At 46.0% G+C, this 22,177-nt stretch overlaps 1 protein-coding gene across 1 annotated transcript; it reads right to left on the bottom strand.

The window, feature by feature from the left end:
- Window positions 1–9,686: 9,686 nt before the first annotated feature.
- Window positions 9,687–19,008, bottom strand: SLC38A5 (solute carrier family 38 member 5). Its single transcript, XM_054566383.1, has 16 exons — window positions 18,930–19,008; window positions 17,503–17,556; window positions 17,348–17,423; window positions 16,800–16,915; window positions 16,638–16,711; window positions 15,865–15,957; window positions 15,650–15,728; window positions 13,877–13,959; window positions 13,521–13,579; window positions 13,282–13,419; window positions 12,993–13,072; window positions 12,250–12,350; window positions 11,706–11,821; window positions 10,749–10,893; window positions 10,558–10,661; window positions 9,687–10,058 (listed from the first exon to the last, which is right to left on the bottom strand). Exons 2-16 carry the CDS (start codon window positions 17,553–17,555, stop codon window positions 9,957–9,959), a joined length of 1,419 nt encoding a protein of 472 aa, XP_054422358.1. The 5' UTR covers window position 17,556; window positions 18,930–19,008; the 3' UTR covers window positions 9,687–9,956.
- Between the last annotated feature and the right edge of the window lie 3,169 nt (window positions 19,009–22,177).

Below are 22,177 nucleotides of genomic sequence, written 5' to 3'. Positions count from 1 at the left end.
CCAAGGAGTGAAGATCTAACATTAAAATAATTCATATGATGTATAGCTAGATATGTTCCAAACATGTTTGGGAACTTCACATGCTCCCTTGGAAATCCAAGAAATCTCTACCTTTTATCTGCCAGTACCCCGCCATGTTCAGGGGCATCCTCTAGGTCCTTGACTCACTTAAGAAAAATTTCAAGGAAGAATCAGAGTGAGAACAAAGTTTTATTCAGGTAGAGAAAAAGAAGAGGTCTAGGTGTGGGCTATGAAAGGAGAAAAAAGTAAGCATGTGACCGGAGTTGCCACATGCAGTCAGTTCTCGGGTTTTATGTGTTTTGGGGGGGTTGTCTCCAAGTTTGGAGCCCCATATTCTGACTCTGCTTTCTGGTTGGGAGGGGTCTTGTTGTGACTTCCAGGACCACCACAGGGGTTTCCTGCTATTAACTGTTTTCCTTTGATCATGCCCAGAGGTGGGGCTCTGGTGAGAGATGTCAGCTCCTACTTCCTCACTCCATTTGTCAAGATACTTCCCTAACTTCTTTCTACCCTGCCCTAAGCCCTGAAACTGCCTACCTCCCCCACAGACCCTTTAATAATTCCTAATTCCCCAGAATCAGGGAAAAGGAATCATTAGGCTTTCGATTATCTTTCTCCATTCCTTGGCCAAGGAATAAAGTTTCTGACTTGCTTTGCCAAGCTGTCTCCCCCTATTGATGTGAGCAACACCCAGCAGGAAGACCACTGTTAGGGGCGGGGGGGGTTATTTTTTATAATTGCCTAGCCCAGAGGATGGAGGGAGGTCTAGGGAAGAAATGCCTAGTTACTAGCCAACAGGACTGATTTTTTTCTATGAGCTTTTCTTTTTTAAAATTTTTATTTAATTAATTTTTGAGGGAAAAGGAAGAAGAAAGAGAGAAACAGAGAAATACATGGTTGTCTCTCACACACCCCCAACCAGGGACCTGGCCTGCAACCCAGGCATGGGCCCTGACTAGGAATCAAACCAGAAACCTTTCGGTCTGCAGGCCGGTGCTCAGTCTATGGATCCACACCAGCCAGGGCTCTATGAGCTTTTTCAACCCACTATGACTTAATGCCACCTCGGACTGGCACTGGGCCAGCCCTACTACTTTTCTGTGTTGTGGTGTTTACAAGACAGATCATGAGCCTTCCAAAAAATATGAGGTGATAAAAGGACAGAATTAGAAAGCTCCACCTCAGCTTACCCTCCACCTGTGGTCTCTGACCTTTTCCTACTCCAAGGCTTCTCAACCCCTAATGGGGCCCAAACCATCAAGAGTTTTGTTTCTGGAAACCATTCTGAAATCCAAATACATCCTCACATCTTCAGTGGCATCTGAAGGATTGGGTTTAGGGAAGGTCAACAAATATTGCTGGTTCACCACCTTCATCTAAAACTAGATATGCCTTCACATTTTAATATTAAACATTTTAAATCATTACTGACAACAGTACTAAAATACATATATCATGAGTTTTGGTGTTATCATGTGGCAGGTGTTATTTTAAGTGCCTCACATATATTAACTCATTTAATAATCATAGCAATTTGAGATTCAAGATGGCAGAGTAGTGAATGGAAGTCACAATGACCTCCTCCCAGGCCAATCTGGAATTACAACTGAATTGTGGAGAAATCACCTGGAACAACTGAACAATGGCGAGAGAGGAGCCTTATAACCTTAGAGACAGAAGAATCAGCTTTAGCACAACCTCACTGGTAAGGAGTGTGGTAGAGACTTGAGAAGGCAGGCTGGGCACCCACAGGTGGCAGCACCAGAGGGAGATTTAAGCAGCCAGTTGGATCTCCCTGAGAAGAGTGCAGTCTAAACCATAAGTGAAGATCTCCAACTTAAAGCACCAGAGCCCAAAAAGTACACAGAAAACAACCAGCTGCAAAAAGTGGCAGGGTTGATCTTTGCCAGAAACGGGTGGCTGGAGATGCAAAGAGCCTTTTAAAGGGTCAATGTATAAATTTTATTTGCAGCCACTTACCTTGGTCTCTGGCAAAGGGGGGCAGAGTGGGCTAGAGACACCTGAGGAGAGACTGGGGACAGAGGCTTAGGGGAAAGAACTGAAGGAGTAGCTAGCAGGATCCCAGTGCTGACTCCTGCTCCATACAGCAGCAGCCATCTTGCTCAGTCAGGCCACTCCCCTAAGCAGCAGCACCATAAGATGACACAATAGCCCTGTCTGCAGGAGGGGCTCTACCCTGGTCGTGTGGTGCCTAAGCCTGACTAGTGAGTGCAGAGTGACTAGATTAACAACTGAAGGAGACAGTAGATTCCTGGAAGTCACAAACAGGCTGCCTAAGGTCAGATGGGGTCAACATCTTGACATCATCAGAGGCAAATGCAGAAAGTAAAAACAGCAGTAAGTACTAGAGTGCACCAAGATGAAATCCACTATGGTCTTCTACATGACTTGCAATATTTTCTTTACTGCATAGCTTTTTAACATCCATTTTGGATCCATCAAGTTTGTGATTCTTAAGTAATTAGATTTTATACTAATAGTTTATTTCCCTCTTTTCTTATAATAGTCTTAATCTATTCATAGCCTTATTAGTACTGGTTCATTTGCTGTTGATAGTGGGATTGCAGGGGAGTGTTATTTTTGCAGATGTTGGTTTGTTTCCTGGTCTTTGTAGTTTTGTTCTGGCACCACATGCATGAAAACACACAAGACGTGGTGGACAGAGTGACGCTCAGTCAACCAGCTGAAGGGAAGGACCTATCAAACAATGAGCAAACAACAATCAAAACCCAATTACCTCAAGAGACCTAACATAAACAGCATAAAAGGCTTTCAAAGAGGATCAAGTTCAGGAGATCAAGGAGACTGCACCACTGAATCTCACAGGCCTCCTGCAATAGAAGTTCACATCACAAAGACAGGAAGTCAAGACAAATCAATTTAAGAAGCAGAAGCAAAAAAAAAAAGAGTATCACAAATAATGGGAAGACAAAGAAACACTCCCCACTCGAAGGGAAAGGAGGAATACCCAGAAAGAGAACTAAATGACATAGAGGCGAGGAAACTGTCAGATATTGAGTTCCAAACAACGGTTCTAAGGAAGCTCAATGAGCTCAGTGAGCTCAGAGAGAATTACAAGAAACTACAGGGAAACTATGAGGAACTTACTGCAAACTATATCAGCATGAAAAAGGGGCATAGAAACTATCAATAAGAGACGAGAGGAAATGAAGAATACAATTTCTGAATTGAGGCACACACTAGAAGGAATCAAGAGCAGTCTAGTTGAAGCAGAGGATTGAATCAGTGAGACGGAGGACAAGGTAGAAAAAAGCTCCCAGAAAGAGCAAGAAAATGAAAAAAGACTGAAAAGGAATGAATAGGTATTGAGGGAAATGCAGGACAACCTGAAACATAACAATATCCGTATACTAGGGATATCAGAAGGAGAAGTGGAGGAAGGGATAGAGAACCTGTTTGAAAAAGTAATGATGGAAAACTTCCCTAATTTGAGGAGAGGAAAAGTCACACAAGTCAGGGAAGCACAGAGGGTCCCATTCAAGAGGAACCCAATGACACCCACTCCAACACACATCATCATTAAAATGGCAAATATCAAAGACAAACAGAGGATCTTAAAGACAGCAAGGGAGAAACAGGAAGAAACATACAAGGGAGCCCCGATATGGCTAGCAGCTGACTTCTCAACAGAAACACTACAAGCCAGAAGGGAATGGCAAGGAACATTCCAAGTAATGGAAAGCAAAGGCCTGGAACTAAGAGCGCTGTACCCATCAAGGCTCTCAATGAAAATGGAAGGCAAAATAAGGAGTTTCCCAGAAAGAAGAAGGCTAAAAGAATACACCTCCACCAAACCACCACTGCAAGATATGCCAAAGGGACTGCTTTAAGAAAATGAAAAAAGAAAGTGAGAAAGAAACAGTGGTACTAAGGGGAAAAAATGAATAAGTGTCTATCAATAATAACTTTAAATGTAAATGGATTAAATGCTCCAATCAAGAGACATAGGGTGGTCAAATGGATTAGAAAACATGACCCACACATATGCTGCCTACAAGAGGCCCACCTCAGAACAAAGGACCTGCACAGATGAAAGTAAAGGGATGGAAAAAAATATTCCAAGCAAATGGACAGGAACAAGTCAAGAGTAAGTCAAAGAATAAGAAGCCAGGGTAGCAATACTTATATCAGACAAAATAGATTTCAAAACAAAAGCCTTAAAAAGAGAAACAGAAGGACACTTCATACTACTCAAACGAAGAATCCATCAAGAAGACTTAAACATTGTAAACCTATAAGCACCCAACACAGGAGAACCCAAATATGGAAGGAAAATCTTTGAGGACTTCAAGAAAGATATAGACAGCAACACGCTGATAGTAGGGGATTTTAACACCCCACTGTTGACAACGGATAGATCTTGCAAACAAAATATCAACAAGGATATTGTGGAACTGAATGACGCATTAGATTAAATGGACTTAACTGATATATATATATAAACTTTCATCCCAAAGAAGCAAAATACACATTCTTTTCAAATGCACATGGAATATTTTCAAAGATCGACCACATAATAGGACACAAAACAAGCCTCAAAAAATTCAAGAAAACTGAAATCATAGCAAGCATTTTCTCAGACCACAATGGCTTGAAAGTAGAAATCCACCTCAGGGAAAAGACTCAAAAACATTCAAACTCATGGAGACTGAATAGCAAGCTACTAAACAATGAATGGGTCAATAATGAGGTCAAAGCAGAAGTCAAAATGTTTCTGGGAAACAAATGAAAATAAACACACAACAGTCCAAAACCTATGGGACACAGCGAAGGCAGTCCTGAGAGGGAAGTTCATAGCAATACAAGCCTACCTAAAAAGACGAAACATTTTAAATAAATGGCCTAACCCTACAGCTTCAAGAACTGGAGAAACAACAACCAACAAAGCTGAGAGCGAGTAGACAGAAGGAAAAAATAAAGATCAGAGCAGAATTGAATGACTCGGAGACTAAAAGAACAATTCAAAGGATCAACCAAACCAGGAGCTGGTTCTTTGAAAAGACAAACAAAATTGACAAGCCTTTAAGCAAACTCATCAGGAAAAAAAGGGAGAGGACCCAAATAAATAATATCAAAAATGAAAGAGGAAAATTACAACTGATATCACAGAAATACAAAGAATTGTAAGAAATTACTATGAATAATTATATGCCAAGAAATTTGAAAACCTGGGTGAAATGGACAAATGTCTACAAAAATATAACCTTCCAGCACTGAATGAAGAAGAAGGAGAAAGCATGAACAGACCAATAACAGCTGGGGAAATTGAAGCAGTAATCAAAAAACTCCCAGGACACAAAAACCCTGGACTGGATGGTTTCACAGGAGAATTTTACAAAACATTTAGGGAAGAGCTAACCCCTGTCCTTCTCAGACTAATAAAAAAATAATCCAAGAAGAGGGAGGACTCCCACACTCTTTTTATGAGGCCAGCATCATCCTAATCCCAAAACCAGATAAAGACACAGCAAATAAAGACAACTACAGGCCAATATCGCTGATTGCTCCAACATAGACGCTAAAATACTCAACAAAATATTGGCAAACTGCATCCAGCAATACATTAAAAAGATCACCCACATGATCAAGTGGGATTCATCCCAGGGATGCAGGGATGGTTCAATATACACAAATCAATTTATGTGACGTAATACATCACATAAATAAAAGGAAAGACAAAAACCACATGATCATCTCAATAGACACAGAAAAAGCATTTGATAAGGTACAGCACCCATTTAGGATAGAAACACTCAGCAAATTGGGAGTAAAGGGGGCATACCTCAACATAATAAAGGCCATATATGAAAAATCTACAGCCAACATCATACTCAATGGGCAAAAATTAAAAGCTTTCCCACTAAGATCGGGAACAAGACAGGGTTGTCCGCTTTCACTACTTCTATTCAACATAGTATTAGAAGTCCTAGCCACAGCAATCAGACAAGAAAAAGAAATAAAAGGCATCCAATTTGGAAAGGAGAAAGTAAATTTGTCATTGTTTGCAGATGACATGATAGTGTACATAGACAACTCTATAGATTCCACAAAAAAACTACTCAACCTAATAAGGGAATTTGGCAAAACAGCAGGATACAAAGTCAATATTCAGAAATCGAAGGCATTTTTGTGCAGCAACAATGAACAATCATAAAGAGAAACTAGGAAAATCAAGATTTACTACAGCAACAAGAAAAATAAAGTACCTAGGGATAAACTTAACGAAGGATGTAAAAGACCTGTACTCAGAAAACTACACAACACTGAAGAAAGAAATTAAGGAATACACAAATAAATGGAAGCATATACCGTGTTCATGAATTGGAAGAATTAACATCATCAAAATGTCCATACTACCCAAAGTAATTTATAGATTCAACACAATCCCTATTAAAATACCAATGCTGCATTTCACAGATATAGACCAAACATTTCAGACATTTATATGGAGCCATGAACGACTCTGAATAGCTGCAGCAATTTTGAAAAAGAAGAATAAAGTAGAAGGGTTCATAGTACCTGACATTAAACTATATTACAAGGCCACTGTAATCAAAACAGTCTGGTACTGGCATAAGAACAGACACATAGATCAATGGAACAAAATAGAGAGCCCAGAAATAAATCCATGTCTCTATGGTCAATCAATATTTCACAAAGGGGGAAGAAGCATTTACATGCAAAAAAATGAAATTTGACCACCAACTTACACCATACACAAAAATAAACTCAGGATAGACTAAAGACTTAAATTTTAAGTCATAACACCATAAAAGTCCTAGAGGAGAACAAAGGCAGGAAACTCTCAGATATTCCATGCAGCAATAGTTTCACCATTATGTCTCCTAGAGCAAGGGACATAAAGGAAAGAATAAACAAACAGGACTTCATCAAAATAAGAAGCTTCTGTTCAAATTGGTAGTTACAGAACAGCCATGGAAATGTAAAGTACAGTATAGGAAAGGCAATAACCAAAGAACTTATACACATGATCACGTGGACATGAACAAGGTTGGGGGGACTGCCTGAGAGGGTGGGGGATGCCGTGTGGAGGGAGAGAAAGGGGGAAATCAGGACAATTGTAATAGTAGAATCAATAAAATATAATTTAAAAAATAAAAATAAAAAATAAGAAAAAATAAGAAGCTTCTGCACAGATGAAGAAAACATCAGCAAAATGAAAAGGGAACCAACCATATGGGAAAATATATTTGCTAATGACACCTCGGACAAGGGTTTGATCTCCAAAATATATAAAGAACTCACACGACTCCACTCTAGGAAGACAAACAATCCAATTAAAAAATGGGCAAAGGACCTGAACAGACACTTTTCCAAGGAGGACATTCACAGGGCCCAGAGACATTTGAAAGGATGCTCATCATCACTAGCCATCAGAGAAATGCAAATTAAAACCACAATGAGATACCACTTCACACCAGTCAGAATGGCCATCATAAACTAATCAACAAGTGCTGGTGAGGTTGTGGAGAAAAGGGAACCCGAGTACACTATTGGTGGGAATGCAGACTGGTGCAGCCACTGTAGAAAAGAGTTTGGAATTTCCTCAAAAAGCTAAAAATGGAACTGCCTTTTGACCCAGCAATTCCACTGCTGGGATTATACCTTAAGAATCCTGAAACACCAATTCAAAAGGACCTATGCACCCCAATGTTCATAGCAGCACAATTTACAATAGCCAAGTGCTGGAAGCAACCTAAGTGCCCATCAGTACATGAGTGGATCAAAAAACTATGGTACATTTACACAATGGAATGCTACACAGCAGAAAGAGCTACTACACTTCGCAACGGCATGGATGGAACTGGAGAACATTATGCTAAGTCAAATAAGCCAGAGGGTGAAAGACAGATACCATATGATCTCACCTATAAGCCAAACATAATCAATAAAACAAAGAAGAAAAATATAACGAGCAACATTATAAGAAAAAACAAACTGACAGTGACAAGAGGGGAGGGAGGTGGGTAACGAGGAATAGAAGGGGAAGGGTCAAGTGAAGGAACATGTATAAAGGAATCATGGACAAAGCCAAAGCAGGGAAGGATTGAGGGTGGGAGGTGGGGGTGGGTGGGGCAGGGGAAATTGGTGGCAGGAAAATGGAGACAAATGTATTTGAACAATAAAAGGAAATTTAAAATAATAAAACATAAAAAAACAGCTAAGGGGTGAATGATATCTTCTTGGGGTATTGAATATGCTTTTGCATTGATGGTGGTAAAATTCTTTTTTTTTTGGTATCTATATGGTATGATGGATGTTACCAATTTGTTGTGGTAATCAGTTCATGATGTATGTAGGTTGAGTCTTTATGCTGTACACCTTAAACTTATACAGTGCTATATGTCAATTATATCTTAATAAAACTGAAAAAAAATGGAAAAATCATCATAGCAATTCAATGAGTTAGATACCCTAGTTATCCCTGGATTACTTGACTGAGGCACAGAAAAGTTATGTGACTTACAAGCTATAAGGTCGAGCAGCCAGAATTTGAAACAATGCAGCCTGACTTTAGTTTTCACTCTATAAGTCTAATGCTCTTAACTATTTGACAATTTTACCATTAATCAATCTCTCTCTTGAACACAAGAACTCTTTTCTTTCCTGTCCCTCCACTCATCTCCCATGTTTATATTACCTGGAATTTTAGTTCAAAATTATAATTTTTTAAAATTTACAATCAAACCTTACTTAGACTTGTCAATAAATTTTACCATTTTCCCCCTCACCATTGCTTATTGGAACCCCCTCCTTCCCAATTCCATTTTTTTTCCTTCCTGCTGGATCACATACTTTAATAATCCTTTCAGAAAGGGTTTGTGTGTGATTAATTTTCTGAAATATTTTTTTTCTGTGGATTATCTCGGCTGGATATAGAAATCTAGGTTCAAAGTTATTTCTCATCTCTTTGAAGAACTTCACCATTGTATTCTCTCTTCTCTTTTCTGTGGAACCACACAGGTTCTTGTCTTTATCCTTTAGAATTTTACCTTAAACCTAGAAATTTTGTTTCTTGTGTGTGTGTGTGTGTGTGTGCATGTGCGCCTGCGTATGTTAATCATGCTCAGAACTTTGTCACTCTTTTCAATTTGAAGATTCATATCTTTCTTCATGTAATTTTTTTCAAGTGTCACAAATTATTCTTTTGATTTTTTTAAATTGGAAACGTGCAAACCATTCTTAGTTCAGGGGACAAAAATAGGCAGTGGTCTGAATTTGGCCTGTGGGCCACAGTTCGCCCACTCTTGTGCTATAACATCAATTCTAGGGATAACTGCCTAATTCACTGCTGTATCCCTGGCACCCAGAACAGTGCCTGGCACCCAGTAGGCTCTCAATAGATGTTTCTGAACTGAGCAAGTGAATGAAATAATGAGTTGGAGAGCTGGTTATTGAAGGAGTGAAGTGAGTGAACATATGCTAGCTGGCTCAGTACTAGTTTCAGGGCCTCAGTTTACCCCTGTGTGAACCTAAACAGGCTCCACCAAGAAGTCTTAGAAAGAGATCAGAAGGCTGAGGCCACAACTGCAATTCAACATCTTTATTATTTCCCTTTAACTTGAGGGTAATCCTGACAAACAGCGTCCTGCCAAGAGGAAAAAGAAAAGACTGGGCTGGGCAAGGGGTGCCCAAGGACCTGGCCTTGTTCTCCTCCTGTGATGTTGGAATTAGGACCATGATGCAAGCTCTGCATCCCTGGGGAGGACGGTGGACCACTGTGTAGCCTCTGTGGCCCCCTACCTCAATAGGTACGTTAAAGGAACCAGACATCTTCACACACCAAGCAGGGGGGACCTGGGAGAGCGGCCCTATCTTCTTTCACACACAAAGGCACAGGTGCACAGGAGCCTGGCTGGAGCAGGGCATGGTTAGTGTCCAAGAGCATGGCTCTGGCCTGTGGCCCAGTTGGCAAACATGAAGCCTAGGCTGATCGCCATGAAGAGGACGCCCAAGACACCAAAACACAGAGCCTATGAACGAGAGGGAGAGAAAAAAGGGACTGGTTGGGTCTCTACACTGGAGCTCCTCCTGAGAATGTTCAAGCCCTTCCAGAGTCCCCATTCATTTCTGACCCTCCTTTGTGCTCCCTCTTCTTCCTTAAAATCATCCCATTCCCGTGAATCTTCCTCCCGTCTTCCTAGAACCCTTCAAGTACCCTTCTCCATCTTCCTTCTAAGTTCTCCTGGCTCTTTTCTAATAGTGCACATTCTATCCATCTGGAGAACGCTCCCTGTATGCCAGCCCCTTATTGAGTGTCCCCTCTGCCTTCCCAGACCCTGTTGGTGCTCTGTTGGCACAGCTCTTTCCTAAGACAACCTCCTTCATTCTTCCAGACTATCCACCTCTCTCCCTGGATGCACCCTCTTCCCCCAGGCCCCTCTTGAAAATGTCCCTTCTATCTCCAGCCATGTTGGAATGCTCCTCCCCAGAACACTCCCTCTTTCCCCGGCCCTCCCCTGAAAAGCTCACCTGTATCTTGAGCCAAGAGAAGAGGGGCTCTACCTCAGAGGGCACAATACGGAGGTAGAAGACACTGGGAAGGATGAAGATGAGGCTGGGGGCTGAGGTGGACCCTAGAGGACAAGCAAGAGGAACAGGAGTCAATTTAAGTTTGGAGGACTAGGCCCTTATTAGATGGAGTCTGGGGTTAGGGTACTGACCGATAACCCCAAAGATATCCCGGATGGTTGGCACATAGATGACAAAGACATTGACCATGACAAGCAGGATCAGGGCTATGGCCACATGCCGCGGCCAGCTGAAGGCTTTGCTTGGGAAGAGCAGCTGCTGCAGGGCCCGGCGGATCTGTAGCCAGAGCAGGGTGGAACACAAGTCAGGGCCCAAATGCTGCCTCCCCCTCCTGTGGTCTTCTGTCTTTAACTCTACCCTCTGTCTGAGTATCCACCTTTGTCTCCACCCAGGTCTGAGATCCCTGATTTCCCTTCTACTTGATTATGTCTCCACCGTATCTGACCATCCATTTGTGCCTTCAACTTCTGAACAAGCATCCACCTCCCTTCTGACGATCCACGCCTTTTCCTTCTGTCTGATCACCCATCTAGGCCTCTACCCACTGTCTCAAATCTTTGCCTCCTCCTCTATCTTACTATCTCTGCTTTGCCCTATCTATCCACTTCTTCCATCTGTGATCACTGCTTCTTTCCATCTGACTAACTCTATCTCCCTCCTCTCTCTAGTCATCCCATCTCCCCATCTGAAGGCCTTGTCTCTCCTATACCTCACTACTTCTGCCTTCGCCCTTTTTTGGTCCATCCCCGTTTCTTCATTCTGACTGTCCATCTACCTACGCCTCTACCCTCTGTCTGACCATTTGACCATTCCTGCCTCCCTCTTCTGTCTAGCCAGACATCTGTGCCTCCTTCCTCCTACTACTACTCCTGTCCTGACTCTCTCTGTCCTTCCATCTGTCTGACCATCTTTTTTTGCCTTCTCTATCCATCTGAAAATGCTGCATTCCCTGTTTGTCCATCCCTGCCTCCCCCATCCATCCATTCATCCACTCCTATTTCCAACATCCATTCAAACATCTATGCCTCTGCCCTTCACCCATCCATCCAATGCCCCTCTGCTCCATGGCCCGCCTTGTCCCCACGCACAGGGAATAGCACAACTGGTACAGTGAGAGTCACCGCGAGCAGCACTGCCAGGCGTACACAGAGGATGAGCGGGTCCTTCTGGCTGTACATGTGCAGCATCTCTGCCTCCACGCTACCTGGGACATGGGACACAGGATGCTGAATGAGGCAGGAGAACCAGGACCAGTGTCCCAGACACACACACACACACACAATAACAAAATCTACATGCATGCCCTGGCCAAGTAGATCAGTTGGTCAGAGCATTGTCCCAATATGCGAAGGCTGTGGGTTCAATCCCCGCTCAAGGCACGTGCAAGAATGAACAAATGAATGCCTAAATAAGTGGAACAACAAACAAATCAATATCTCCCTCTCTGTTCCTCCCTCTCTCTAAAAATCAATAAAGTAAAACAATTTTTAATCTATATGTGTGATGCATACTGTCCCTTTGGAAAGTGATGGGTCTGAAGACATGGAAGGGAAAGGGCTCAGGCTCCTGCCCAAGCAGTCTGCCCAGTCCCCACCCCAGTTCCCACCCAACCCTGACTCCAGCCCCACTCACTGTAAAAGGTGAGGTATCCAAAGGTGGCCGTAAGCGCATACATGCAGAACATGGCACCGATGGACACGTTGGCCACAGCCTGCATTCTGCGCTTGGAGGGCCTAAGGTACAGAGGTCATGGAATTGTAATGCCCATACCCATGGGCTTGGTCCACACCCCTCAAAACTAGCCTCCACCCTCCAGAGTCCCCTTCTTCCTGAGCTGATATTCAACTGCTACACAATGGGATTCCCATCTCTGCCTCTCCTCTGTTAATACCCAAGCCTCCCCTCTCTGTCCATCCCTATCCCACCCCACATGACCACCTCTGCCTCTCCTTTCCATTTGACTGTCACAGCTCCTCCTTTCCATCTGACCATCTACACCTAACTATCCATACATCCCCCCACCCTATCATCCCTGACTCCCATCTGTCCAGTCATACAACCTCCATTTGCCCATCCTCATCTCCCCATTCCCATGCATGCGTGCCACCCCCTCCATCTGATCATCTCTGCTATCCTACTCTGTCCATTCACATTTGTACTAGATGTTAAAAGAGTAGATATCTAAGCTCCAATCAGTAATCAGTCACTTCCCTGTGTCTCCCAAGGCCTCCCAGCCAGCTCAAACCCCTCCCTTGGTACAATCTATAATCAATAATCAAGTCATAGTCCCAGGACTGCTGTAGGGATTGTCAGACATTATGAGTATCACTCCGCCCTTTGGCTCATCACGCATGCCCACTTGTCTGCACACTCACCGGCAGAGCTCTGTATAGATCGGTAGCACCTCAGGATGACAGACAAACGCAAAAGCCATAATGGGCACTGTGTAGAACATCTGGGGGAATGGTCCAAGTACATGAGATTAAAGTCTATAGGGTTCTATCCCCTCCTCTCTACTCCCCTTGGCCCCACCTCTGCTCTCCGTATCAGAAACTTGGAAGCCCCCAATGTCCAATACATGTCTCCAACTCAGAGAAGAGCACACTGTGTGACAGGACCAGAGGGTCTGAGTGTGGTACAAGCCCTATTGGCCTGTACACCCACCTGTGAGTCCACTGTGAACCACTGGGCCTCACAGCTTCCATTAAGCCCCTGGATGGGAGGGCCCAGGGTGCTGTTACTCCCCACAGCTGTCTCATTGCGACCCACAACGCAGCCAAGCTGGAACTTCTTATAGATGACCTGAGGGAGAAAGGGTGGGAAAGTGAGGTTACAGGGAAGACTGTGTCCCAACATCCCAAACTCACTCTCCACTTTTTCAAGTTCTTTTCTCTCAGACTCACCGAAATGAGGAAAAACAGCATACAGGTCAGGGAAAGACCACTGGTATACCCTAGGTAGCCTGCAAGGGGCAAGAACACAGAGATTCAGAAATCCAGGGGACCTCCCTACAGCAAATATTAAATCCCCAGTCTGGCCTTCAAGGTTCCCTCACACCAGTTATGCCACACCTTTGCATAAGTTTTTATTTCTACCTGGACCAGCTTCCCCTCCAGAGCAAACTCCTATTCATCTGTTAAAACCCACGTCAAACAAGCTCTCCCCTGCTGTTCCACAGCCCTTGAAAATGGGTATTCTCTCAATTTGGTTCCCCTTCTCTAACCCCACTATCCAATGACCAATGCAGGAAGCTTCTTACCCAAGTGTCTCATGAGGGCCAGTGGCAGGATGATTAACACACTGACAATGATGACCAGGAAGTTCCCCGTCAAGTACCAGTATCTGGGGAGATAGGCAAACATAGTGACTAACTGCCTGCTGAAGAAAACTGTCAGGCAGACACTCACAGAAGACAAACAGATTTCTGCCCAATATCAGGAGAGATGAGCCAACACCTCAGCTGTGAGAAGTCATTCAGGTGGTTACAGTGATGGCACAACAAGAGTTACAGAAGTAGCCAGACTGATCATCAGACTATCAGTCAGACACCGTCTGATAGTTCTCAACTGTCAGACACAGTTGAGAACACATGCACAGCTAGACAAAACTGTGCTGTCAAACTCACAAATGGATATACAACCTGATGGGAAAACAACACCCCAAGTCAGTCGGACTCAAACAATCCAAGACAAGGTGCCAGACACAGAGTGAGCCATGACCCTGGTGTCTGACAGGTAGAACAACAGCCTGATGATCTGGCAGGCAGGCAATGATGCAGAGTCAGACAAAAAGGCAGAAACGCACATGTGTGGTTGTTTGAACAGCTCAAGGTTTGTTGAACACCTGAAAGGAGCTGGGCCAATTTGGCCACATGGCCAAAGACAGAAATAGAGACCGTATGAATCAGCCAGCTGGCCACAATATTGAAACCAAGCTCAAAGAAAGAGTGGGATCTGTACAGATATTGAAGGGAGGAGCCCAGATAAGAGAGTTAATATAGAATCAGCTTAATGACAGACTGCTTGTTTGTTCAGAAGAATTTTATTCAGTGCCTACTATGTTCCAGGCATTCGCACACTCTCTTTGTCTCATACACACAGTTACACAGGAATAAATCAACAAAGCATCATTAGCCATACATACAGTGGGAGCTAATTATAATAATTAGACACTCCTAGGCACATAGACTGCCAGCTACCTAAATGGTTTCAGAATCAAACCACAAATCTAACAAGACACATGGAGCCAACCATCATATACAAACGACTAAACAAATTCAGCACATGGATCCAGAATCAAAAATCAGTCATCTGGATGCATACTCAGAACAATCAAACATACATGGTAGGATCACAGGACATGTACAGAGGACATGTATAGTCATAGCTGAAGACCACACACATAGCCAGATAGAATTTGCCAGAACAATGTTCACTACATTAAACAAAGATGGAGTCTACTGGCACATACAGTTGGAACATATCACATATGCATAGTTGGCACCACAGTACACAGCACATAGCACACACACACCATTGGAGTCAATGACCGCACACTTATAGTGAGACAGATTCAGCCAGCCTGATGGATCCAGGATCAAACCGAATCTGCCGAACAGGAAAAGTAAACAAATGTCAAACACACATGGTTCAAACCACAGTGTAGAGGCACAACTGTAGTTGGCTCTTATACAGCTGGACAGAGAACCTGCCAGTGCAACATTCACAAAGGCAAACCCAGAGACAGAGTTGAGCTACTGGAGAATAGTTGCATGCTGAGCATTAGCGTACACTAGACATATCAGCCACCAGATAGAATCAGCCAGAATAACAGTCACAGAAATCAACATACATGGTCTATTGGACTCCTATAGTCAGAGCAGCAGTCACACAGGAATCACAGTCTGACCAAAGGGGCCTGCCCAGCAGTCTCAGAATAGAATATTTGGGACACAGAGTTGAAGAGAGCAGCCAGACCTGACAGGCAGAGTCAATGGCCTGTGAACCAGAGCCAAGGGGTGTTGCTCACTCACCCCTCAGGGTCCATGGACAGTAATGTGCCAATAACCAGGGGGAGTTCAGATTTGATGATGAACAGGTAACTGGACATGGCTGGTGCGGGTGGAGGGAGGTGTAAGCAGAAGGATTCCCCTTGTCCCCCTGCCCCGTTTTCCCCAGCCCAACCAGGGGAAGCCCACCTCACCCCACCCCTTCCCCCAAGGTGACCCCCACCTCCCAGAATCCTCACCCCCAACATTGTGCAGACAGATGACTGTGGCCACCACTACCTTCCCCACAGGCCCCAGAGCCTTCTGTCCCAGCTGCTCATAGGATCGGATACCTGTAGGGAGGCAGAGGACAGGAAGGAACAGGTTGTGGGTCCAGGAAGCTAGACCAAAATTGAAGTCAGAGGGTCTGGGGGCTGGGGAATCGGGACTTGAAGCAATTAGGTCTGATTGATGGGGGCTGGGGGCGAGGGTTAAGCAGTTAGGATCATGTTTGGGGATAGAATCTGGGAGTTGGGATCTATGGCCAGGAACTGTGGCCAGGGAGAAGGCTGGAGGTGGGTAGTGGGGGTCTTGGGAGCAAATCACACAGACATAGTCTGACACTATGGTGGGAGTGAAGTCTGAGATTGAGAACTTGGAAGCTAGGCTCTGAGGACTGGAGGTCTTGGGGTTGTACAGCTGGCTTCCATGGTTGGGGGGTGGCTAAAAACTGAGTGGTGGGGGTTAGAGGTGGAATGTAGCGGTCTGGAGGTCGGGAGGGTCTGAACAACAGGGTTTATGGCCAGACCAATGGGTGAGGGTTGGGGGTTGGGAACTGGGGATCTGGGAGCCCAGACGAGGTCTGAGGGCCAAGTCGCAGTCTACAGTTTAGAGCCCAGGGAGTTAAATGTGGGGCCTGGGAGCCTGGGTTCCATATCTGGGTGGTATGTCCAGAGTCTCGGGTTTAGGTTGAAATCTGGGGTCATAGATCAGGGGAGTAGGTCAGGGGTCTGGGTTGAGCTCTGGGGCTCACCTACAACACCAGCACAGGTCAGCAGGAGATGGATGGAATATGAAGACAGAAGAGCAATGCACAGCAGCAGGGCCCTGAGGCAGATGGCACAACTCGAACTTGGCTCCCCAGGCCTCCCACCTGCCCCAAAACACCCCCCCTCCCAGGCCACCTCAGACTCACAAGAAGAAGAGGACCCCTGTGTGGGCCATGGCATATGCCAGCCCCAGGATGCCACTGCCCATGATGGCGTTGCTGAGGTTGAACACTGACATTCCAAACGATGTCTTCCCCTGGTACTGTGGGTAAGAACAAGGCCCAGGCACTCATGGGGTGAGGAGCCAGGTAAGGAGACCAATGCTGGGGCCTGGGAAAGACTAAGGAAGAAATGACTGGGGCAGAAAGAAGCCTAGGAAGGGCCAGAGGAGAAACCAAGAAGTTAGGAAAGAAAAGGAGTTGAAGACAGGAGAAGCTGGGAAAGGGAGAGCCAGGAAGAAAAAAACTAGGAGAAATTTTGGAGGGGAGCATCTGTAAATGGGGAGGAACAGGAGAGGAACAGGAGAGGGTAGAGCAAAAAGAAAAAAAACTGGGGAGGGGAATAGCTGGAGGTGAGGAGCAGGGCAGGGGGGAAGTAACAGCTGGGGAGGAGGAGTAGCCAGGAAGAGGGAAGGGGAGGGGAGGAGATGAGCTAGACAAGGTATAGTTGGGACAGATCCTGTGGGCTCACTCACATCCATGAACTGGGCTGGCTTCCTCCCAGGAGCAGGATTATGGCTGGGCAAAAAGCCCTGGCGTTCCTGCCTGTAGCTGGAGAAGGCAGAGAAATTGCGGCTTATGAGAGGGTAATCCTGACCCCCTTACCTCAACCCCTTGGACCCTGACTCACCCCACAGCACCCATAGGTAGGGCTCCATTCATCTTTGGATCTTGCAGTTCCATTCTGTGGACAGAGAAATGGGGCAAGGGTCAAAGATGGAGCAGGGGGCCTACAAAGTGGAAGAGCTGGATGAAGGGGTAGGGGTTCAGATAGACAGGTAGAGAAATACAACAGATGAGGTGAGGGGAACAGGAACAGAGGGAGGACAAAGAGATAAAGAGAGAGGAGCGTATATATCGAAGGTGAGAGGCTGAGACAGGAAGAGAGAAAAGGCCATCAGAGGGGGAAAGACGCCAACAATTACTCAGAGAGACATGGAGAGATAAAGGGGGAGAGACAGAAATAGAGAGACCAACCTCACAGCAGACAAGATGGCCATTTAGAGCTGCGATAGCCTCTCCTCCCAGACCCCAGACTCATTCTGTCTTTTTGCTCTGTCTCTTTCCTTCCCAGGTCTCCCAGGTCTCCCAGGTCAGCGCACTGCCCTGCCCACACACCCCCCCAACCATTCCCTCCACCCTCACCCCGTGGCCAGGCCTCGCTCCTTGCAGGGACACGTGTCGTGTTGGCAGACTGCCCCACCTCTCATAATGCCCCCTACCCCCCCTCCTTCCCTCCTGGGCCCCAAGCCAAGCCCAGAGCTGATGCAACCTGTCCACCAATCAACTGGGCTGGGGGTGGGGACGCGCTTGGAGACCCCAGCCCCGACGCTGCAAACTCTATCTGCCATAGCCCTGAATATCATCGCTAGAGACCAAATATGATATCCTAACTGAGACACCTTCCAGAGACAGAAGTGACCCAGGACCCCTTAATCCTCCTTTTAGGGACTAAGGGTATTTTCTAGGTCCCCTGTCAAGTCTTAAACTCCTTCTGGCAGAAGTAACTGCGGAGATACTCCCAGACTTGAGATCCTTCCTTGGGGTGTCTCAGGAATCTGGCCTGAGCCCTAATTTCCCCTGCTGAGGATAAGCTGTCTCTGAGACCCTTCATCAGAAGCCCCCTCCCGGACCTGATGCGTTTCCGGGGTGGGGGTGGGGGGTGTCTGATCCCCAGGCCAGCCTACAGTCTCTGTCTTCTGGGTGAAATGTCTCTGAAGAAACCCCCTTCCCTGAACTCACTTCCTGCAAATATGGTAGCCCAGATACCCCCATCATTGCTAAAACTTTCTCTAGGAAATCCCCGACCCAAGCCCTGAATTCCCTTCCTGGGACGGGGAGGACTCTCATGGAGCCCCATCCTCAGCCGTGAGTACCCTCTGGGGACTCCTACCCACTCCTAAATTCGCCTCCTGGGTGCAAGGTACTAAAGGACTCTCCCTCCCATTCAATTCTCCACCAGTGCTAAAAAGGTCTCCAGAAACCCCTGAGGGACCCCCACTCGTGCCTTGGGGTCTCTAGAACCCTCCACCACCACGGCTAGCACCCCCTCCTCACCTGCGTGCTCCCCTTAGCTCCGGAAGCGGCAGGACTCAGACTAAGGCTAGGGGACCCCAGAGCCGAACAGCTCCCGCTCACTGAACCCTGGCCCCGCCCCGCCCAGCGGCCAATTAGCGACTGAGGCGCTTGCTGACTTGCTTCCGAGCTAATCACCACAGCATGGGCCCCATCTGCCCCGGGGTTTTTTTTTTTTTCTTCAGTTTCCCTCTTTCTGCTTCTGGTGTTGGGTGGGGCCTGTTCACGCCCTAACCGAGGAGCTCCGCTGTTCGTCGGTCTAGCTGTCTAGTATTGGAGGCGGGGGGGGGGGGGGGCGGGGGGGGCGGGGGGGGTTGTCCACTTCCATCCAGGTGTGTGACAAGCCTGTCTTTTCGAGGCAAGGTATGTGTCTCCTGCAGGGAATCAGGTGAGATGGACTTGGGGTCCTGGCCCAAATCTACTGGGCTGCTTGAGGCCCAAGTGGACAAGAGGCCTCTGTCTGAGCCCCTCCACCCGCACCTGACAAGGAGCACAGAATTCCTGAAAAGGCCAAGGGCTGGCTAGGATTCAAAGTTAACTTAGATGCGCCCACCCCACCTGCAGTTGGAGGAGGGCAGGGGACAGGGCAGTTTACTTCAACACAGCAGGAGAGAGACTTCCCCACACTCAGGGATGACAGCTCCATCCAGGGTCTCAGAGGTGGAGGCAGAGTCCCCATGACCCAGAGATACAGACTTTTTTGAAATTTTAAAAATTCATTTGAGAGAGAGAAATATCGGGGGGTTTTTTGTTACACCCATCAATGCGTTCATGGTTGCTTCTTGTGTGTGCCCTAACCTGGGATTGAACCCACAACCCTGGAGTATCGAGACAACACTCCAACCAACTGAGCTACGCTGCCAGGGCCAGAGACACAAAATTCCATGCACACTCACAGCCACATACGCAGAATACATGCTGACAAATATAAATACACACAGACTGCACACGGAGAGCCCAGGCCCACGGTAGTCACATACGGCCACACAGAGTGACTTAGTCTTACAGATATCATCACCCACAGCCTTAGACCACACTCAGAGAGCACAGAGTGGCACAAGGATAGACTCACATGGAGCCACTTTAGATTCATGGACATCATCACCCACAGGCTCACTGCGACACTCAGGAGAGCCAAAAGGCAAATCACACACAGACTCACAGACTCACACAAAGTGCACAAACAAATCTGACTTCACACAGCCAACAACACCATGCACAGGTTCAGTGTCTGCCACACAAACTTCAGGGTTCAGAGGGACCTGGAGACCCCAGTCCAGATTCAGGCTCGATAATGATCTCTGTGGATATGAACTCATGTGTGAACTTGTGACCACGTCCACAAGAGAGAAGTACTCACAGCAGACACGATTGTAAAGACAGAGAAGCTGCAGCCACAGACAGGCACACAACTGCTTTCAAGCAGATGTCTGCACATAGCCATGCATACACAACTATTCACAAATCAAGTCAGAGAAGAAACATGTTGGGAACGCATAAACAGGTGCACAACCAGGAAAACCAGAATACAGAAAGTACTCTTCCTGTTGTTACAGAGAGGAAATCCAGAAAACACACCTAAAGCTGCATGAAGAAGAAACAAGGGAAATAGATAATATACATACAACGAGACCTAAAGAAACACGCAGAGGGCACGCATACCTATAGTCACTCACCTAGGACAGAAGCACAGTGACAAAGAAAGACACATGCATAGAAGACACACTCAGAAGATACAAATAAACACACTAATCACCCACAAGCATTACAAAGCAGACACATAAACATTCAAGGAACACACACACACAGAGCCCCATGGAGAAGAATTGCCAAGCAGACAGTACCAACACACACAGATACCAAAAAAGGAAACACGAATTGGACAGGCAGCCATAGACACAAGATACAACTGGGTAAGTTACATAGGAAGATACATGTGGAGCTCACATATGTTTGTTTGTGACCAAGAACATGTACAGGCAGATGAGATGCATTTGGGTTATACACACACACACACACACACACACACACACACACACACACCCCTGTTTATGCCGCCTACTCTGATATCTCTCTCCTCTGACACTCCTCCTCCCCCCGAGCCATTTTACATCTGTGCCACAGACAGGCCAGGGAAAGAGACACCTGTCAGCAGAGGCCTTGGCCCAGATGGCTAAGGGGGCGGGGAGCTAGGCAGCTATCTAGATTTCAAGAAAAGTCTGAAGCGTCCTGTCCAAAGAACTAGTGTACTTGGACAAAGAAACACATAACCCCATCAACCACCTCCAGGTAGCGGCTTTCTGCTTTGATTACTCCCCTCTCTTCCCCTCCCCTCCTCTCCCAGGGCCCTCTCTGCCCTCCAACATTGCCCAGCACAGGGCCGCCAGGCACACAGCATGTGCTCCATAAATGCCACGTATCGAGTGTCATATTGTTATCATTATTTTGTTTATTTCTGCTAAGTGAACTCGTCTAGGGAAGGCACTAACCTTCATCCAGCTCTGCACCCCATAGCTCAGCTAAAGTGCAAGGCACTGAAAATAGCAGGTGCTCAACATATGCTGGTAGGAGGAAAAACAAAAGGAAAATCAAATCTGGCTGTGGATGGAAACGTGCTTTGGAAGTAACAGATATCTTTAAGCTTAACCTAGATACTGAGGCTGTCAGGGATAATAATACTTTATTCATCCCAGTAGGGTCCTTTCTCAGAGTCATTTAAGGCTTTTGATGGTTCAAGAAAGCAGACCCTTGGGTGACATTTGGAATTCCTATTGAGTCTCTTAAAAGTCAGTTTGGGTTCTTGTCAGTTCTTCCAAGCAGACCCCTGCTTTTCATTAAAACTCAGCAGCCCTGGCTGGTGTGCCTCAGTGGACTGAGTGCCGGCCTTTGAACCAAAGGGTCGCCAGTTGTTTTCCCATTCAGGGCGCATGCCTGGTTGTGGGCCAGGTCCCCAGCAGTGGGCACGTGAGAGGCAACCACACTTTGATGTTTCTCTCCCTCCCTTCCCCTCTCTCTAAAAATAAATAAATAAAATCTTAAAAACAAAACAAAACAAAACAAAACAAAACAAAAAAACCTCAGCAGCCTTCAGGGGAAGGAGCCACAGAGCAAAGCAGTTAACAGCGAGAGCTTTCCCAGTTCTGCCCCTTTCTAGCTGCGTGGCCCGGAGCAAGTTCTGAAACCTGAAGTTTCAGCTTCCCCTAGGGCATGACAACGCCTAGGGCCATTGG

This window comes from Pteronotus mesoamericanus, unplaced genomic scaffold (genome assembly GCF_021234165.1).
Source record: "Pteronotus mesoamericanus isolate MK-2021 breed Mesoamerican mustached bat unplaced genomic scaffold, CSHL_Meso_final contig_173, whole genome shotgun sequence".
Classification (NCBI taxonomy): Eukaryota; Metazoa; Chordata; class Mammalia; order Chiroptera; family Mormoopidae; genus Pteronotus; species Pteronotus mesoamericanus.
The sequence above is the reverse complement of the archived record's forward strand: the minus strand, read 5'-3'. Positions and strand labels throughout refer to the sequence as shown.